This window comes from Thunnus maccoyii, chromosome 22 (assembly GCF_910596095.1).
Source record: "Thunnus maccoyii chromosome 22, fThuMac1.1, whole genome shotgun sequence".
Taxonomy (NCBI): domain Eukaryota; kingdom Metazoa; phylum Chordata; class Actinopteri; order Scombriformes; family Scombridae; genus Thunnus; species Thunnus maccoyii.
Genome location: NC_056554.1, coordinates 2,830,168 through 2,851,285, shown reverse-complemented (window position 1 = coordinate 2,851,285; position 21,118 = coordinate 2,830,168). Strand labels below are relative to the sequence as shown.

At 38.0% G+C, this 21,118-nt stretch overlaps 1 protein-coding gene across 1 annotated transcript in view; it reads right to left on the bottom strand.

The window, feature by feature from the left end:
• ank2b (ankyrin 2b, neuronal) overlaps positions 1-21,118 on the bottom strand; it is a 215,058-nt gene that overhangs the window by 43,539 nt on the left and 150,401 nt on the right. The window contains exons 8-26 of the mRNA XM_042400881.1: positions 19,806-19,904; positions 18,191-18,289; positions 17,496-17,594; positions 16,124-16,321; positions 15,833-15,931; positions 14,447-14,545; positions 14,170-14,268; positions 13,847-14,044; positions 10,410-10,508; positions 9,791-9,889; positions 8,953-9,150; positions 8,662-8,760; positions 8,288-8,386; positions 7,362-7,460; positions 7,181-7,279; positions 5,949-6,021; positions 1,879-2,020; positions 1,310-1,321; positions 699-786 (exon numbers count right to left, since the gene is read on the bottom strand). Coding sequence (XP_042256815.1) covers positions 699-786; positions 1,310-1,321; positions 1,879-2,020; positions 5,949-6,021; positions 7,181-7,279; positions 7,362-7,460; positions 8,288-8,386; positions 8,662-8,760; positions 8,953-9,150; positions 9,791-9,889; positions 10,410-10,508; positions 13,847-14,044; positions 14,170-14,268; positions 14,447-14,545; positions 15,833-15,931; positions 16,124-16,321; positions 17,496-17,594; positions 18,191-18,289; positions 19,806-19,904 — 2,097 coding nt within the window. The remainder of the gene's footprint in view (positions 1-698; positions 787-1,309; positions 1,322-1,878; positions 2,021-5,948; positions 6,022-7,180; positions 7,280-7,361; positions 7,461-8,287; positions 8,387-8,661; positions 8,761-8,952; positions 9,151-9,790; positions 9,890-10,409; positions 10,509-13,846; positions 14,045-14,169; positions 14,269-14,446; positions 14,546-15,832; positions 15,932-16,123; positions 16,322-17,495; positions 17,595-18,190; positions 18,290-19,805; positions 19,905-21,118) is intronic.

Here is a 21,118-nt window from a genome sequence, read left to right as displayed (position 1 = left end):
TTGAGATAAATAACCACTGTTTTATTACTTGATTGACTATTATAGGTAACTTTTTACCAATTTATTAAAGACCTGCCAAAGTTAATGAACTCCATACATTTATGAACATAGTCCCATCTCACAGAGTCAAAGGCTTTCTCAAATTCAGTTCCAAAAATTATTTTTCATACAAATCAAAAATTTCCAGGAGAATACCATCACCAATAAATCTATGCTCAATAAAGCAATTTTGTTCAATATCAATAATTTTGTGAATAACCCTTTTAATTCTAGTGGCAATACCAATAATTTAGATAGAATTCTAATAATGTTAAGGGTCTATTTTTTTTTTTTGATAAATCAGATTTTTGTGCTGTTAGCATCTTGTTTTCAAAGAAGAGAATCAAAGCCTACCTGCTGGGTCTCAGAAAGGCTACCAATCTAAAATGAATAGTTCTAACAGGCTAGAAGGGGTTCTTTAATATAAATATAATATATAGTCTTTTTGGTTGGAATCCCAATTTATTGGCATATCATATATATCATATATATTGGCATTTACTAAATAAATATAGTGGACTTTACTAGTTAACGTAAGTAAAGAATAAGTCAATTCTCAATTCAAAATCTTCTCATAGACAACCAGTGCAACTCTTCATACATAATCATACCAACTAAAAATGTATTTCACCTGCTGTGGCAGTTTTTATGTACTGTACCTGCTGACTGGTGAGCATGTCATCCATCATGCATTCATGTTTAGGGGAGTAGTAGCTGTGGTGGGTGGGCGTGAAGGACCTGTCAGAACTGGAGAAGAGAAGAATGAAACAGTTAAGCTAGTCATGAAAATAACTAGAGATAACAGCAGGGTAGGAAATCAATAAGGACTAAAAAGAAAGTTCACTTTAAAGAGTGTCCTACCCCGGATCTCATGACTTTAATGAACATCAATTAGGAAAAATCATGCGATTGAATGAGTGGAATCATTACACTGAAATTAAGATTAGGGCTGGGTATTTTCAATGCTGTGACTAAAACAACACATATGTTTTACATCAGTGTTGTCTTAACACAAATAAGTGTACAGTAAAAAACAAAAAAAAACAGCAAAAAATAAAATAAAATAGTTTTAAGTCAAGAAATATCGAATCAAACACAGAGAAAGAATCTGTTCAAGCATTCAGTACTTGACTGCTTTAGATATTCAGTGTACACTTCAATCAGTACTCAAAACGTACTGAGGTTCCATACCCAGCCCCAGGGAGACAGTTACTGTGCTGTAGTGCTGAAGATTTAAAAGGCCAGATATTTGGCCAGTGTCAGCACATACCTTCGCAATCGACTATGGAGGCATGACAAGGGAGACCAACGATGAAGTATGAGCAGGAGAGGTTGCAAAACACACACACACACACATACAAATACAGGCAGTTAGTTGTTTAGTTTGTGTTCCTCAAGAGGAGATGTGTACAGATAACATCACAGTTACACACTCATTCATGGTTAAGTTAGAACAGCCATCCACAACAAACAGCAATAATCAGACAGTAATTACACAGAAACAGGATCAAAAGAGGAACTATATTAACAGAGATCACATTGCCTAATATTTGGAAAAAGAGTGTTGTGTAAAAACCCCAAAACAGCTCTGAGTGCTTGTTGCTCTAAAAATGTGCATGGACCATCTGGAACAGTTGTTTGCCCCACAGAGCAGATGAGCATTTGCTTGTGCATGGAGCACGTGGGCGTAAACATTTATTCTGACTGATTAATTTGGCATCATTTGCAACCCATGCATAGAATTTTTTTAAACCTGGACAACAGTTTTATTTATCCAGCAAGAGTTTTACTTCTTCACTACTTAATCCTCGCTTGCCTTCAGTACAGAGTTGGGTTTACCTGTCGGTGCGTCCCCCCTCCAGGCTGAAGCGGAGGTAGTTCATTCCGTCCAGATATTGTCCTGGCAGGGAGTCATCTCCCAGCTCCCTGAGGTCTTCGGCCCTTAGATACTCCCCTCCGTCACCCGTCATGGTGTCATCGCCTTGTGAGAGCAGATAGGAGGGTGAAGTGAAGGTGAATTCATGAATGAAGACAAAGCAAGGAACACTCCAGGTTTTTGGAATATACAGCTATTAGTCAGGATGATGTGATATAAACATAGACATCAAATTATCCTAATGTAGCTCCAATGCTACCTTGTTAACATATGATATACTAGGAGCAATAGGCACTAGCATAAACCAAAATAAAAGGACAAAAGATATTTTATCTTTTGGCCTGTAAATTCAGAAATTTCATAAATAAAGCAAAATGTATGACTATCTTTAGTTCCCTGAAAGGAAGGAACGAGGTACAACACAGGGATTTAACATATTACACTGTATGTGTAGTACCAAAGCAACATCATTAAGGCATAACCTGATGTACTGTGTAAAATATTTCAGCTAAAAATGTCACCTTCTGCAGAATACTCTTTAGCTATATACACCTTTCACTCCTTATGGAAACTTAAAACAGAAAAACTGAGCCATCTGGTCTCATACCAACCAAACATCACAAGAGACAGGATTGAAAGTTCCGAAAAAGCTAGTAAGTGGACCTTGAGTTAAGATGATTTTGCAAACCAGCTCAAAACAGTGCATTCCATGTGAGTTTTGTCCTTTACTTAGCAGCAAAGCTGCATATAACGTTAGCATACTTACCATTTAGCTTCTTACTCCTAAAATAATGCTACTAGCCTACTATCACTCACTATATTGTAATCTACTATATTAGCATGAAGCACCAGGCTAAATACTGTATGAATTGCAGCTATCTACAGTATGTCACATCATGTAATGGGTAAACTTTTCTAAAAAACAGCGTAATCCTTTAAGTTTGCTAGTCTGATAGTCTGTAAACTTCTGCTTAACACTCTTCATTCCCTCCGACATCTGACAGCCAACAGATGCACATCATTGAAGCATTTTCTTTGGCCTTGTGTTATCTGAATGATGGTGACAAAGCTCTACTGCTGTTCCACTACTGTACAGCATGGGGTAGCATCACTACTGGCTGCAGGTTAACCTGGGCCAAAATGTTTTGTATCATATTTATATCATAACAGATAGATGAGTAAAATTTGTGAAGGAATTCAAGAACAGAATCTAGTCACTTTTAATTACTGCAAAAATAATAGTGCAGTTAGTATAAGAATTTCTGTCCTAATTGTTAAATATGCTCCCTCTGTACCAGTCTTATTTGAAGTCTGAATTTCAGTGCGGTGCTTTGCTTCAAAAAAGAACAGAAATATGTTTGTTTCCCCTGAGCAAATGATGCTCTGATGCAGGATTCATGAAGAAACATGTCAGTAGTTTTTTGCAGTCCATTAGTTGAAAATAAAATTCACAAAGATGATCAAGATATAGGGTGAATCTTTTGCTGTTTTAACATTAGCGTGCCTTTTTCTAGATTTGTTTTGAGGAAACAAAGACATTGGAAACTATTTCAGTTTTTGATAACTTAAAAAATCAAACCAGATAATACTGTATGTTAAATACCAAATCATCAAATTAATGAACTGATTACGCAAATAATATATCAATTACTATGAGATAATTATTTATTAGGAAAAGAAAACCTAATAATGAAAAAGTCACAGTTTTGTTTTTTTCTTTTTAAATGGTAGAAATGGGCTTCCATACTATTGTCTCATACTGCCAAATACTCTCATTGTATTGACTGGAGTTACAAATCATGTTCAAATTGAATTTGTATAATGCATAACCTCCAAGGCATAGTAACACAGGCCTGAGAGTGCAGTGTGTGTCTGCATATGATACTGTGGTAAATGTAGTTAACTTTACTGGCCCAGGTGTGGCAGAAAGCATTATGCTAGGCCGGCAGAACAGCAGAGAAACATAGTGGAGTTAGACAGAGATGTTCTGATGCCAATAGTATACTGGCTACCTGGAGAGGGAAGAATATACAGCAAATTTTGAAAATAAGAATATATCAATCAGTGAGGGAGTATGTTTATGTTTTTTGTTATAGAATTAGTTGAACTTAGCTGGAAGAGAATCAGAGAAAGTAATGTAATTCCAGGCTCCTCCTCCATTAGCTCCCTTTCTCAAACTAGGTCACAGTTGTATTTTAAATGAGAAAAAAAAATAAATGGTACAAACCAGTGAACATGCCTACAAAATACTCATTCATATTCCAAAGTTGCTGAACTACAAAAACCTCTCTGGGCTATTACATCAAATGAATCCTGTAATGCTAATGCTAACACCCACCTGATACAGCTAGAGCAAAGCCTGATGAGTTGAGGTGGGATTAGTTTAGAAGGGAGTCACTGTTTTCTTTTGGGGTTAGAAATAATCTTTGAAGTGACAACGCTGTGGGAAAAGTCTTTCAGGGATTAGTTTGACTGTTGGACTTGGTGTCATTGCTCTGTATTTCTTGTATTTTCTCTGAAGGATAAACATTTTCAGAGCACTGCAAAGTGTAGCTTAATTTCTACCCAAGAATTTATCCCTTGGCTATGTTCAAGTGTTAAACAGAAAATATCCAAGTTTATGACGAGCAAAACAATATTCACTTCAAACATTTATTTGCTCTCTTTCTGAATGTTAGCATAAAGGCTAGTAGCATGGGGAAAGAGCAAGTCTGTGCATCCAAAGTTCACCTCTGAAGCTTGCTAATTAGCATGCATTTTGTTTGTTACACACAACAGAAAAACAGATCTAAGCCTGTACTTTTAGGAGATGCTTTATCTGTTAGAACTAGTGCATTTATGTCTAGCTAGGCTAATCTACCCTGAGCTAGCTCCACATAGACATGAGATTGATTCTTTTGGTTCTTCTCATCTCACTCTTAAAAAGAAAGCAAATAAGTATTATTCCCAAAATGTTTAACTGCTTATTTAAATATACATGAGGAAAGTATATTGATGCCCAGCTAAAACTAACATCTGATAACAACACCCTCATGAAGGAAATTTTTTAAACTCACTCCTTATGGAAATAAAGGTTTGGCTTCCAACCACTTTCTCTGTATCACTGGTATCCAAATACTAGAGTTAGTATTGTAGCAACTAAACAAACACCACAGGCTCATTCAAGATGCATAAAACACTACTCTCCCCTGTTGGTAAAATCAGCACAGCAAGCCCTCACACAAAGCACCATGCTGAATACCTTCCACATCCAACGGGTCATCTGACATAACATCATCATCAATGGATTTCAATGCTGTAGGTGGACAGCACAGTCATTCACTACCTCCTATAAAATCTAATCGCAGAGAGACTGTGAACTCTCACGTATGTACATCAAAACTTAGGCTAATTCTTGAAACAGAAAAGGACTCAAACTATGACATCTAATACCCAGTCAGTAACAGATATTAAAATAGTCTTAAAGACAATTTTCCTGCTCAAAAAAAGACAACAAAAAGCAACAACAAAAAGATACAAAATGACAAGAATTCCAAAATAAATCAGTGTGGAAAAGCATAGGAACTCAGTTTGCATAAGTAAAGTGCTGTAATAAATTAAAGTTACAGTATTAGCTTAGTTAGCAGCTCCTTAAAGCTGCATTAATTGATGCACCTTATGTAGAATTTCTCTTTTTAGCTCTGGTTTGGTCTCCTCCAACGAAAAACATCAGGGTTTTTAGCTGCCAGGTGATCACTTTTCTCTTCTAGCTACTAACATTGTCCGTTTGATCACTCACTGTTCGCTACCTGCTCAAAATCAGTGTTTTTCAGAGCTAAAAACACGGTTGATGAAAGTGGTGTTTGCAGGCCGTAAAACCAAAACAATGAGCTAAAAGAGGCTAAAAAGCTCCACAAGGGGCTCCAGAGTCAAGTGATGATTCTAGCAGTAACAAAAACATGTTCAGTTGCTGTTAACACTGAGAGGTCTCTTTTCATTTGAGGGATAGCATGTGGGTTAATGATGACAGGCTCCAGTGTGAAACATGACTCACCCTCTTCATCCGAGACATCCAGCACTTCAGTCATGGTCTCTGGCACGTTCAGCTTGTGTTTCTCTGTCACCGTCTGGCAGCATTGGAGGAAATGAATTCCATTGACCATAGTTCACACTATATATAAATCAACTTCCTCTAACAATACAAACACACAATACTTGAAAAGAGGCCCATTGGTTTTTATTATTATTGTACAGTTAATTCTTAAGTTATTCTAAATCAAAACTGTCATATGAGAGTTTCTGTCAACATCCAAGTTGGGAAAATCAGATTTCTCTGAATGTTCCAATATATCCAAGTTGATGCTAAATAATATGTAAGTGTCTGGAAAAAGTCCAGCCTTAAAGGTAATTATTAATTAATGGACACTGTAATATATTTTCAGACTGCAATATATTTAACCCTCATATGACTAACTCTGAAATCATACAATTGTCTCTACGGATGACATAAAGATAGGAATCGTTTCCAGCAATGCCTCCCATCCAACATGATGTGTATGCAGCAAGGTTTCCTCTAACTTTGAATGGTAAGTGTTTTTTTAATGGTACTATATGTACCGTATGTATTCCCCTCCAAGAAAACATGGCTTTAATAGGTCAAACGAAACCTTGATTTCTACGTTTAAACTCACCTAAATTTAGCCCATATTTCAAAGCGAGATTATGTAACATTTGCTCAACAATGACTACTTTGGTCACAAGTGGCAAATACAGGACAGCAGTAAATTAAGTAGTAAATAAGTAAATAAAGTAGAGGCAAGTCAAAAAGCCAATGAACTGACTCAGTAATGGAAGTTACACAGCAATATCTATCTAAAGAGTGCTAACGTTAGCCATCATAAGCTACTGGTCATACCAGGCCAAGTAAGGCTATAGCAACAAAACTCCTGAGTGTATTAAATCGAGCTTCATTATGTCTTCTTTCACAGCTTACATAGTGTTGCTTAAAACTAGATGTTTACTTGTCTTTTGTTCTGCAAATTGTAAAATTAGTGCTTTCTTTGCAATAATTTATCACATAATATTTTGTCAGACATTTCAAATTTACTTATATGAAGAATACTAACTTTGTCAGAGCTTTGGATTTGTTTTCCACCAAGCACATGTTCATTCCAGCACAGATTTTTGATATCTGTAACTTAACCTAGATTTTAAGATTATAATGTGAATTTTGTTTGAGTTAAATGTATGTGTATGTACGTGCATGCATGCGTGCATGTGACATACCGTTGTGGTGGTGATGATCTCCTCTGTGACAACCCTCAGTGTGTCCACGACAGAGATGTAGCCCAGCCTCCGAGCAATACCCAGGGCAGTGTTACCATTCTGGACAAGGACACACAGTACATTAAATGTCTGTATGTCTACATGTATGTGTGTGTGTTTGCGTGGATGTGTGTTTACATACCACAGTGATAGCATTCGGCTTGGCACCAGATTGCAGCAGTACATTAATGATGTGTGTGTTTCCTTGCTGGGCTGCCTGGTGAAGGGGAGTGTATCCATTCTGGGAGGGAAAGAAAATAACAATATGAAAATGTAAAAATGTATCAATAAATGAATGTATGGTCAGTATCAATACTATGACTTGAAACTTACAAAAACATATCAAGATACTGTATATTAACACACTGTCAACATTTCTCATAGGGACTATTTCTTTGGTAAAATGTAGTTCTATGAGTTGAAAGTGTGTTTTGTGGATTATCCAGAGTTACTGGGGCATATTTTAAAATATAAGTTTTAGTTGAGCCTTTAATACAATTTAAGGTTTATATTATGTTAGCATAAATAATTACACAGATAAGTACTATAACAAAGTCATTACATCTGCACCCACATCTCGGTACTGAGACAATGTAAATCATTGTGTAACTCAGACTAATTATGTCATAACAGAAGTGGTTTCTGCCCTTCTTTTTCAAAAGTCTGGAGGTTTTACTATTATTTGTTAATGACCCAAATATCTTAAGATTAATCTATGAAGGTAAAAATGTATGAAGGGTAAAATGCCACATGTTTGACTATCTGAGAGCCAATGAAGGTTAATTTACATGGGATTTAAGGACATTGAAAACAAGCAACACTACACCATGCAAGTACCTGATATATCTATAAATGTCATATGGAAATCTACCTCTGGATCACAGTTTTGGACACAGATCACTTCACTTTTATGTCTTGTTTGACATCTCAGAAAAACATACCAGCAAGCTAATTTTTACCATCACTAACAACTTGTCATCAGTAACTTCTTGTTGTTGTTTAATAAAAATTTTAAAAATATATATTATCTCAGAACCACAAATAAGCAGTTTATTATAGCTTTATTACCTTGGTCTTGGCGTTGACACTGGCTCCATTTTTAAGCAGGAAGTTGACCATCTTGGCGTTGCCATAGTGACATGCTACAATTAGCGGAGTGTAGCCCAACTGTAAAACAACAGAAAATCTGTTTGTATTCTCCAATCTTGAATAACACAAAAAAAATACAACACTTGCATAAATACAAAGAACAACATCGCACTGAATATGATGCATTTAGAAGGATGGAAGATGGCTTTTAAGATGAGATCATCTGAAAAACAGAGGGTGTCGCATTCAAATACAGTGTCCTTGGGTGGTAGTAAGCCTCTTCCTGTTCAGAAAGCTGTTTAGTGTCAGCTAAATGCACAAAATGAAAAAAAGTACTATTTTTTGCTTCATACTTTGGTCTGCTGGTTGAGGTTGGCTCCATTTTTGGCAAGGATCTCAGCAACAGCGACTTTGTCTTCCTGGGCTGCCAGATGGAGGGCAGTCAGGCCGCTCTGCATGGGGAACACACACACACACAGAACAGTTACTCTACTTACAGCAGCCAAATTCAGACATATCCTGTCCATTCTTCATGGGCGAATAAGCTTATTTAGCTCAAAATTCACACTGTACTTCTCATAAACACTTTCTGTTCATGGTCATTGTATTCGCTGGTTTAAATCCATCCCAGGTTCCTGCAGTACCTTGGTGGGGACATTGATCTCGGCTCCCTTGCTGATGAGCAGGGCAGCCATGTCGGCATGGCCCTCTTGGGAGGCCAGATGGAGTGGAGTGACACCCTGCTTGGTCAGGATGTTGGTCTCGGCTCCGTATTGCAGCAGCACCGTGGCGATTTCCATCTGGTTCTTCTTAGCCGCAATGTGGAGAGGAGTGTAGCCATTCTGATTCATGAGGACAGAGGAGAATACAGGTGTAAATAAAGTTGGTCTTTATCTCTATGATAAAAAAATGCCTAAATGTGCCATAATTACTCATTGGGCCATATACTGCATAATAAAACTAAACAAATGCAGGTAGTGCATGCAATGGCAGAAGGTCCAGATAAAAGTTAGTTTGAAGTGTCTGACAAAAAATGAGCTTGTAATTTCCTCATTTCCTGTCGCACAAGAAGCATCAGGCTTCAATATGAGATGAGGTAAAAATAACAGCTATGCAACATCAGTCAAGCTTTTTCCTGCACTGCAATCCAGTGGAAATGATAGTCCGATCCAAAGATTATTGAGGATGAACCTTGCAGAATATTACACTTAAAACTGTCAACACCAATATTTTTTTAACCTATATCTGTTCACATTTTGGTAAATCTGCATGAAAAGTCATGCAGATTTCAAAGTAAAAGTGGATGTCCAACAACAAGAAATTACTTTTGATACTGAAGAAAAAGTCTGTAATAAGATTATTTTCACCTTCTGGCTGAACTGTCCACTACTTGTAACATCTTACACCCGATGTTCAGTTTTCCACTCAGCCCTCTCATGATCCCCAGCACAGTGTCTACAGCTGTTTTTGTGGGACTCTCACCTTCGCCATGGTGTGGGGGGACGCTCCTTTGTCCAAAAGCAGGAGCGCCACCTTCTGGTTATCGTAATGTGCTGCGACATGGAGCGGGGTGAGGCCATTCTGTAAGGGAGGGATGGTGAGCGTACAGGGATTAAACAGCAGTTAGTGCAGCAAGAGGCCATTAATACTGAACACACACACACACACACACAATTAGTTAATAAGACCTGTTAAAGGTGAGTTAGACTGCAGGTTGAGATGAATTAGAGTTATATTAGACAACAAAAGCTGGAAGGATCACGAGGTGGGTCCTTGTTATGACGCAAAGAACATATTCAAAGAAAAAAAGGAATCTTGATGTAAAATGGCATCTGTTATCTGATTTTTGTTTTCTGGAATAAACCATAGTTAATATAAATGAAGGAATGGCTGATTTTATTTAAACTAGGCTTACCGGTGCGCTTGCAGACAACTTAACCTCAATACAGAAAAATAGCAACACACCATTTCAAGTCAAATACTTTTTACATTTTCATGCAGGAAAACTCTCGAAACATTAACGAAATTGAACTGAGTAGACGGATCATATAATATACGGTATATAAGATACTAGTTGGAAAGATTTGGTTTTGATGCATACCTTCCCAGCAGAATCAGGTGTAGCACAACGCTGCAGCAGAAGTTTGGCTACATCTAGGCTGCCGTACTTTGAGGCCACATGCAGGGGAGTAAAACCTTTCTGTGGACAGAAAAAACACAGGAAGGGAGATTGAGGAATACGTTTCAACACAGTGAAAACAGGATATCTACAGTATACACAGGTTCATGCAGGTCAACTCCAATCCTTTTTTTCCTTGTCTGCGATTCAATACTGTAAGCACATAATTTGTATCTTTCTCCCCAGCGTGACTGAGCCATTTGAGTTCTTGATTCATTTCCTGCAAAAAACGTCTGTAAGTGTTGTTAAAATTGTAACCCAAAGGCTTCAATCAGTGAAAAAATAAAAATAAAGGTACTGTTCCACCACTGATGCGGGGAATGTGGGTGCTGCAACACCCCTTGAAAATGAATAATATGTTGTAATATATTGTCTCACCCCTTCTTACTTGTGAATGTACATGTAAGCTATAGTTCATGTACCCCAAATATTCCTTTCAGGAGATGTGTGTATCTTTCTCTCCTCCATGGCTGAGTGTGGCCTACAGTGTTCCATGTGTTGGCTGCTTTAAAACAGGCCTACAGTATATATGATATGAAAATTTGCTTTTATGTAAATTAGTATACATCATTGTTTAATTATTTTGTATAAATGACCCTAGCCATTTGAATTAATACAAAATCCTACCTCACTATAATGATGAAGATAGCTTCTGATAAACTATCTTCATCATTACGTCTTTTCTAAAGGTTGCGCCTATGCTGCAGTAGATTTGCAAATGCTCTGAACATAGCATAGTTGTTGCTAGTCATGTTTGTGAACTGGATATGCATCATGTTGTGACCATCATTGCCTCCCAAAAACACAGCTTGTGATTGGCTGAGAGAGTCAAAATGGTCGCCAGCAATCTCACAAAAACAGTAAACTCTTGTTTGTAAAGGTCTAAAATGGATAAATAATGATATAAAACAATGTCAAATTATATACAATTTCAGAAGGTTTCAGAAGGGTGAAAGTGGGGTGTGGGGTCCTTCAGGAGGGTCAAGGGGGGCATGAGTTGACAAGCAAAATGAGGTATTGCTTAATTTCATTCGTAATGATTTCATATTTTTAGATTTAGGTTTAGGTTTAGGTTTTAAGCACTTAATGCCTTTATTAAAGAGATGACAGTAGAGAGATGACAGGAAATTAGGGGAGAGAGAGAGAGAGATGGGGAATGACATGCAACAAAGGTCTCTGGCCAGGTACCAGGGACACTATGGTTCATAGTTGGAGCCTATAACCGGGCCACCAGGGTGCTACATGACAACGTATTTTAATAACTATTCTAATCCAGTGTGTTGTTGAAATATACAAAAAACCCTAAAATCTCCCCATACCTGTGTCACAATCTCATCAGATAGGATTCCCTGGAGTCTAATGTCTGGTGTCTGTTTTGTTGGTGACATAAAAACAATTAAGAACACCTAGCCTGTTCACATGCTGATGCAATCCCAGGTAACTTTAAACCAAAATCATAAATCAGAGTCCTTTAACTTTCACAGTGAAGCCAGCAGAGGGAGCTCTTGGAACTATTTTGAAACACTGAACCAGACTGGTGCTGACAGAAACCACATGACCAGTGTGTTTATGACCGAGCCCTGCCCATGGAGGGAGCAGTCCTTTGTTTGTCAAACCCTGGATTATATCTGATATAAGAGGTATTTGCACAAAAAGAAGGAAAAAGATAAAGAGGAGACGGATGGAGGGGGGACGGGGAGGGAGACTAAGACTGAGAAAACACACAGTGTTGTGAGAAAAATAACAAAAACAAGCTCGGATGGATGGATAATATTACACTTGTGTTACTGCATTACAATAACTTTCCTTGGTTTGGTTTCCATAGCAACAGCCACACCCTTCCTCCCCCCAGAGAAAAGCCACGGAGAGACACATCAAGAGTGTGAGAGAGCTGAACCACTGAACCTTGACAAACACATCAGAAAGCACTTTGTCTGACCCTCCATACCGTATGAATAAATTAAAGGACTAATCTGTCCTAAACTGGATGCAAAGTGAAGATCTTGACTGTGTAGCCTCTTGCGGTAGACACCTCCATGGTGATGATGATAAATCACTTGATTGCGTTCAGGCTTCATGCACATTTCAGTAGAAAGCAGCAGCTTTACAGTGGCATTAATCATTCATCAGAAGTGGGTCACACAGACAGAAACCTGCAGCTACTGTAATACTGTAACCTCTTTATCTGACACTTCAGGAGAGGCCACCATGTCATTATGACTTTGAGTGTATTTACATTTAAAAACACCTTTCTACCAGTCTGCTCTTTCATCTGTACACCTTGTATTATAAATACAGAAGCGAGTATTGCAAACTTTCATTCACTTCACTGTGCATTTTATGTATTACTTTTAATTGATTTGGTTGTTTTGTTGTAGAAATTGTCTTTACTATATACAAAATTCATCATTTCATCCTACTCTTATTTGCTATATAATGCACTATATAGGATATTTGTTATTGTGCTAATAATTGAGGTACACCTCCACAGGACTAAACAACTGTCATCTCAACTTGGGTGGCACCTGAAACACAATGTGAAAATGCAAAATAAAGCCAGATTATGTAAATCTTGTTATAGAAATAATACAATTGTCCTCCCACAAATGGAAAGGTGAATTCATAAGCAGTTAAACACACCATAGATCAATTGAAAACCCTCAAGAGTTTTGCTGCTACACTGTCATTTGGTCTGCTATGACCAGTAGCTTATGGTGGCTAATGTTAACTAACTTTAGACTGTTGTGTTACTGACATTACTGATTTTATGACTCTTCTCTACTACTGTTGCACTATGTTTTAGCATTTACTGTTCCATCTTCAGCAGAAGTTATGCAGGCTAGCTTTACACCCTGCAGAAAAAAGCACTGTTGTTCTGGTAGGGAACCCCGATGATAGTTAGCTTAAATTAAATGGATATGTTTTATGTTTCATAGAATTTGTTAAGCCCACTAAGAAATTCTAACTTCACGTTCAAGAGACTGTCCTTCAAGCTGTAGTCACTAATTGTTGTTTTTACATTTCTGTTTTTTTAAACAAATAAGGTATAACATGCCAATCAGTGAGGCTAGCTGTTTCCAATCTTTATGCTAAACTAAACTAACCACATCCTGACCCCAGTACTTAACACACAGACACTAGATTGATATCCATTCTTCTCATGTCAATCTCAGAAACAAAGCAAATAAGCATATTTCCAAAAATGTTTCACCATTCTTTTCATTCCTAACCTCATAGACTATTTTGTACATGGCTGACTTTGTTCCTCATTAAATCAAATTATGAAATTCTGAAGGAAACGCTGAAAGCTTCTTAGTTTAATCGTCATGTTTAAAGACAAACATGGCTCCCCCACCCACCTTGGTGGCCATCGAGTGTGAAGCCCCGGCCTCCAGCAGGACAGAGGCCGTCTCCACCTGCCCCTCCCTGGCAGAGATGTGGAGGGGGGTGTAGCCGTTGGTTGTGGCAGCATCAGGATGGGCCATGTGTTGCAACAGCAGCTGGACAATCTCTGTTTTCCCCAGACGGGAGGCAATGTGGAGGGGCGTCTGGTCCTCCTGAAGAGAACACAGTATAAGAATGAGCACTTTTCAGGAAATAGAAGCTTATCCAGCAAAATGAGAACGATTTCACCCAAGCACACAGTGAAGCTCTTTGTGATGACATCATGTGGTAATCTTACCCGAGCCCTGGCATCCACCATCGCTCCGTTCCTCAGCAGACATCTGACAACCTCCACCTGCCCCGCCCTAGCTGCCATGTGTAATGCTGTTTCTCCACGCTGCACACATCATACAGCATCATATCAGTCAGCAGGGTCAACCCACATATTATTGAAATAAATAACAGGTCACTTCAATTTTTCTCCATCTTTTTCCTGACTTGAAGATAACAAAATTACTTGAGTATGGATTATCACATTATTTCCCTTCCCTCTCCCTGATTGGTTTGTCACTCACAATGTTGCTGACATCTGGCGAGGCTCCGTTCTGCAACAGCAGCAGCACGATGTTCAGGTGACCCATGAAGGCTGCTACGTGGATGGGAGTCAAACCAGACTGGACAAAGGAGGGGAGGTAAAAGAAGAACAATAGGATAAAATGTCAGTCATGTCGAACATTAAAAGAGTTCATCAAATGAATTAATATGCAAAAAAGTACATGATGTCTTCTGGCAATTTCTAGTGATTTTTGGTCAGCAAACACCTACTTCCCTTAGAATAGACTTGGCAACAGCATAGCTAGGAAACACTATTCAGAAGCTGAGGACAGAACTGTCTGTCAACTGACTTAAAATAAAAAGAAAGCATGTAGAAAAATTACCACATATAAAAAGTTTTAAACAAGCACTAAGTAGGCTAAAGTATTAACAAAAAGAACAGCATTTATCTTAAATTTTACTATCATGTCACCGATCCAGGCATGGATGATCTGGCCAGGGGCATTATGTCATTTGAAACAGGCATCGACATCAATCTCTTCTAAACAGAACGGCTCAAAGGCACCATTTCCTCCTGGAGTTTTACCTCCAATTTTCAAGTTGTATAAACAGTGTCAAACTTCTTTTAAGCTATCTACCCACAGTTGTGGGATACATTTGTAAAGTTACAGTATGTAACTTTTGAAAGAAGAAATAACACAATATTTCTCTTACAAAATAAATGTTGAATTCATCAGCAATAAAAAACACACCTTTGTTCAATTCAGTACACTCAGGAGCTATTCTGCCACAGCCTTACTTGGTCTAGTCAGTAGCTTATTGTGGCTAACGTTTGCTAATGTAGCAATCTTTAGCTAGATATTGCCGTACTGTCATTTTGCAAACAATTTGTCCTGTGTTTTAACATTTACCATTATTAATTGTCACTCGTGGCCACAGTGGTCACTGTTTAGCAAGGCTTATATGGTCTTTGTGTAGCTTGAGCTCTGTGTGGTTTAGCTATATAAGAAAAAACTTTAGCGATTAGATAATGAAGCTTCTTGCCAAAAAGGTACAATTGAAAATTATTATCAAAGTATACAGTTTGTGTGCACATTCAGAGTCCAGAGGTGTTCACTGTTTCAACAGTTCATTTAAATATTAATTTAATATAAATTTTATAGCAGTGATAACATGGAAAACGTAAACTATCATGACAATGCAGTGAGTTGGCAGTATCAGAAGAATACTAGATTAACTACCTGTATCTACTAGGTACTATCTAGATGTTCTCTCTGATATCACTCTGTGTGGTAAAGCCAGACATATAATACCAAGAAGACGCCCACACATCTGGTTGCCCCAGTAGATTCAAAGAAATTCTAAACATTTCTGCGGATTCTCTTTCACTCAAGGGTGTAAAGTACCTCTGTGATGGCCTGGATAGAGGCTCCATATTTCACCAGTAGCTCCATCACTTTCACACGGTTCTTCTTACAGGCTATGTGCAGCGGAGTGAAGCCATTCTGTGGGGAAACGTGACGCAAAGATACTGAACAATGAACCCAAACAATATTTATTACAGCTATTTTTTATGGCTATATTCTTTAATTATTCTATATCCTTGTATATTTATATTTTAATCCTCTTTGTTGTCTCTTATCACTGGTCCAATATCAACAGCGGGTTTAAAGTGACAGAACATCTTTGTGTCATACCAGTGCCCTGGCGTTGGGGTTGGCCCTCTTATCCAACAGCAGTTTGGTGACTCTGTAGTGGCCGCAGTGTGCTGCCACATGTAACGCTGTCAGGTAGTCCAACGTGACATCATCAACAGGCGCCTTGTGCTGCAGAAGGTGTTTGACACATTCCACATGGTCGCCTTGTGCAGCCATGTGAAGAGGAGACAGGCCGTTCTGAGAAGTGGAAGAAAAAAAAAATTTAGTTTGATGGAGATAAATAGTGTGACTGTAGAAGAATGTACTGTAACTACAACACTACGGCCTTTTAGATCATTGTGTGTACATGGCACCATGATGACTGAAAGAATCCACTGATTCAAGAAAAATCTGGTTAAGTGTGTGAAGGGGCTTCTTAAAGCTGCTCTATCAATATTTTTATATGAACAACAAATAGCCAGTTACCAACTACCTAGTGAACATAGTGGAAAATTTAGCAGCTAAAGAAGCATATATTTTTTTTCTCAGAAGTTGAAGGAAACCAAAAGGAGAGTGAATATTAGTCTTACATTTGTCAAGTGGACACAAACGTGACTTCAAATGAATGCTAATGCTGCTCTGTGTCCGCTGGATGTGTAAATAGGCAACTGCTTGCCTATTTATCATGTCCAACGTGTGTGATGTAAAAAAAAAAAAAAAAAGATTGATGCAGCTTCAAAGTGTTTTCTGTTATTAAATACTGCTGACATGGAGCATACTTAAAAATGCTGTTTCAACTAGGATCAAACAAGAAGATTGATACATTTGTCCCATTTGGTGTGGGACATTTTTAGCCTAGCTTAGCACGACTGAGAGTAGGGGAAGCTACAGCCAGCAGAGATATCCTAGCTTTGTCAAAAGTGCCAAAATATGCCTTGAAAAAAGGCAAACTGAACGATATATCCAGGAGTAATAACTCAACACTCTTAAAGGCACTATCTCCTGTTTTTACATCTCTATTTCTACATTTGATGCAACTGATAGCGTAGCATAGCATAGATATCTTCTCAACAAGCTTATTTCTAAAATGTCCAACTGTTTCTGTTATAAATAGTTTCAGCAGATTCAAGACTAAGGAGCTGTTTTTTGATATTAGCCTATATACTTTATATAGTGGTTCCATTTCATAGACTGTGTATAGGGAACACTTTGTCAAATGAGTATGAGTTAAAGAAGAGTTTGGAGAAGTGAATGGGCAACATTCTTCTGTCCATGTTGTGCCAACCTGCCTGGGTCTGAATGAATATAAATGGTGAAATGCTTGAGTTCACTTTCTTTGGAGTAAACAGGATTAACATGTACAGTGTGAATGGATGGTGTTGTGAGTTTGTGTCAGATGCACATATCTGTGGAAACAAGCAGTGACACACACCTTGGTCCTGGCCAGCAAGGGTGCTCCTCTCTCCAGCAGCAGCTCCACAGCTGTATCATGTCCACTCCGAGCCGCACAGTGGAGGGGAGTCAGACCGTCCTATGGAAACACACACACACACACACACAAACGTATTCATATGTATGCATATTAATAGTAACAGTAATGAAGTGACACTGCCCTGGCATATCAAAGTCATAATATGATTAGAATAATTGAGGTTAGCTCATTGTCATGCTGTGTTCACATAATATGGGCAAAGTGGAAGGACAGGATTTAACTGCTACTGCCTTTTATTTCTAAGATCTAAATTAAAATCAACCATAAACAAACATATACTGTCCTTTTTATTCATACACGTTTTATTTTACCAGTGTCAATACAGCTTTTAATTTGTAAGTCGTTATTCCCTGCATGCAGATGTATCCGGTGACTAAGCCAGGCTGGATGTCGTTTGTATGTCAGAATCCAATACAGCTAATAACATGACTGCCTTGACTGATAGCGGGCACTGATACTGAATTTAATCCACTGACCCACTGGGATCCAACTGAACTGAAAACAACAGTGACTGGCTCACATCCACATCTGCTGTCTCTAATGTTGATGATAGTAACTGGCTGGCCATTTGTTGCTACTATGGATGTAATTACGAGTAATTAGAGATTATTGGTTCTGTTCTTCAGAGCACTCACCCTTGTTTTAGCGTCAATCTGGGAGCCACGGTCCAACAACAGGCGAACCATGTTAGTGTTGCCACGCTTGGAGGCCACATGTAGGGGAGTAATCCCGTTCTACAAGGAGGACAAATGTTGGTTTTAGTCAAATACATTTACACACACTCAAAATATTTGTATCTATGAGCATTCATTAGAAAATGGCACAGGTTGGTTTATGGTACAACACGTATTCAAATTAAATCCAAGCTTATACTCAAGTATATGAGGGGTGAATACTACATTAATTGAAAGATATTTATCTTAATGTAAACACAGATATTAAAGACAATTAAAAGTGAGTTCTCATACGTAAATAAACACCAATAAAATACAAATATACCATATACAAAAATACCACAAAATCTTTCTTTTTCTTGCAGAGGGTGAGGTGGAAAAGAGCTATTTTCATCCTCACTGTTAACATGGCTAAAAATAGCACATCTGAATGTGTTTTCAGGATCGTATTGATTAAAGAGACAAAAACTCACATCTGAAAAGGTCTGATGAGAGATGAAAGTTAACATTTTGGATTGCTCAGTAAGCTTGGGGCGAGGCAGGACATGGAAGGGGAGGGGGGGTTGTTGGTATTTGGAAAGACACCTTGTCTACAATTTAAGTCTGATCTTTTCACAGCATCAGTTAAAACCACTCTCCTTGGGTTTTGTCTTACTCCATGAAAAGACAAGGCTCCACTTAAAGAGGGGTTTCTTTGTGTGTGTGTGTGTGAGAGAGTGCTTGTAGATCTTGGAGCAAACATACAGGCTCAGGAGAAAAAGATGAGGGGAGGGCAGGGAGAAGACAATGACTGAGAACTTCAGATTTACTGACTGTAATTCAAATGGGCTTTAATTATGTGTTAAGGCGGCTGAAAGAGCTCAGCATACTGCAACTTTAGCAAACACATTCGCTTGTGCAACGTAGGCTCTGGTTTGCTGGAGTGTAAATTTCCCCAAATCCTAGGGGGAAAAACACAACCACAGATACTACCAGGTTAAGACTTTGGTAATTAAAACATTTGGTCAAAGTTAGGGAAAGTTGGGGGTTACTCTCTAACCCTTACTCCTCCAGACCCTTACTTCCTGCTTTGCCTTATAAAGGACACACTGCATTCCTGCACTGGCACTGACACTAGCACTATGGCATTCGATGTAAATTGTACGCCACAGATTTGTAAAAAAACAAACATAATTCCTAGGGATACTGATGATGTCACTGAGAGCAACAGGAGAGCTAGAGATGTCATTGTGACCTACAGTAGAGGTTTGGTGATTCACAGAGCTACTGTAAAATACTGATGTCGATGAGAGCTAGAGATGTTATAGAGAGCCCTAGTAAAACACTAGTGATGTCATTGAGAATTACGGTAGCTCTAGTGATGTCATTTTGACCTACAGTGCTGAAAATGTTTTCATTTGCTTGTGTTTTGACTATTTGAATGTGTTTGTTTAAGTCAAGTATGTTCAGTTGGTCTGTAAAGGTGTCTAACAATTTAACCTATAGCCTATATTTCCATTGATGTCATTATTATAATTATTTTTAAGGAAAAAAACTCAAATTACTTATTTGTGTGTATGTGGGTGTGGTATCTTACCCTTGCTGTGAAGTCAACTGCTGCCCCTCGGTTCAGCAGAAGTGTGGCCACATTGACGTTCCCATAGTGGGCAGCGATATGCAAGGGGGTGAATCCACTCTGGAAGACAGACAGGGGAGAGACAGAGAGGAGGAGAGAGGTCAGATGTTAGCCTTTCCTTTATGTCCTCAAACTTTGACTCGTGCCTCTTGACCTCTACTCTTTCCCAGCATGCAGCAGTCACATCAAGCATGACAATAGAAAGAAGAGTCAACTGAAATTAAAGTAAAAGAAAATGTCACTGAAAATAAGCAGTTATTAAAAAATGCAAGTCAGAATATATAGCACCCATACACACAACCCCAAAAACACACTCAGACATGTGTCACTTCCATGCAGGTTATCAATCATAGAACCAAAAATAAAGAAGGCCTTTCCTTGGCTTCCAAAACCATTTTGAAATGAAAAACACAAAATCAAAAGCAAAACAGAGAGACGTACAGTACACACAGATCAAGATTGACACGAAAATGGACAAACAATATTACAGTAACTATCAAAAATCAACATCATCAAATTATAGTAAAATCATAAAGTGGCACATAACGAGGAGGATATATTTCTGATCAACACCAAAGTGCACTATGTTAACTGTACGTCATAGAAGTATTAGAGTTAGAAATGAGAAGTATATGAGAAAAGTTAGAGATTGCAGAGCAGGTTGTAGTAGTTGTGAAATTCTTGCCTTACCTTGCCATTCTGTAAGTGTTGGTCCGATTTAATGTGAAAAAGTTGTTTACAAAAGTGTGAAGAATACAGTGACTAACGTGATGGTTTAAAAACTTTACACAGTCAAAAGCTTTGAATGGTGCAAATTAAGGTAGCGTGGATGCAACATGCTATTCAATGCCAAGTCTTTGGCCAAGCAGGTAATATTTTTGAAAGCTTTATAAGTTTAACATGCCATTATTAACTAACACTGTATGTAATAATAAAAGAGTAAAAGTAATATGCCAGTAATTTGAAGGTCTAGCCGAGCATGCATTTAAAGTACTTGATCAGGGACCTGGTGTATGGAAGACCAAGCTTGCCAATATTGAAATTAAATCATTTCATCAATTTGAAATTAAATTTTCCAGTCGTGTGCACATGATGTATGACAAAACTAAAATAAAAATTTTTCACTTTTACTTTTGTTTGAGTATAATTTCAGCCAAATTTAAATGAAAAACTCCATTGAATAATTTTCACTATACTTAACAGCCATTTTGATAATGATATTGAATCAAATCATAATGAAACACTTCTTTAATGGCATCAAGCACATCCCTACA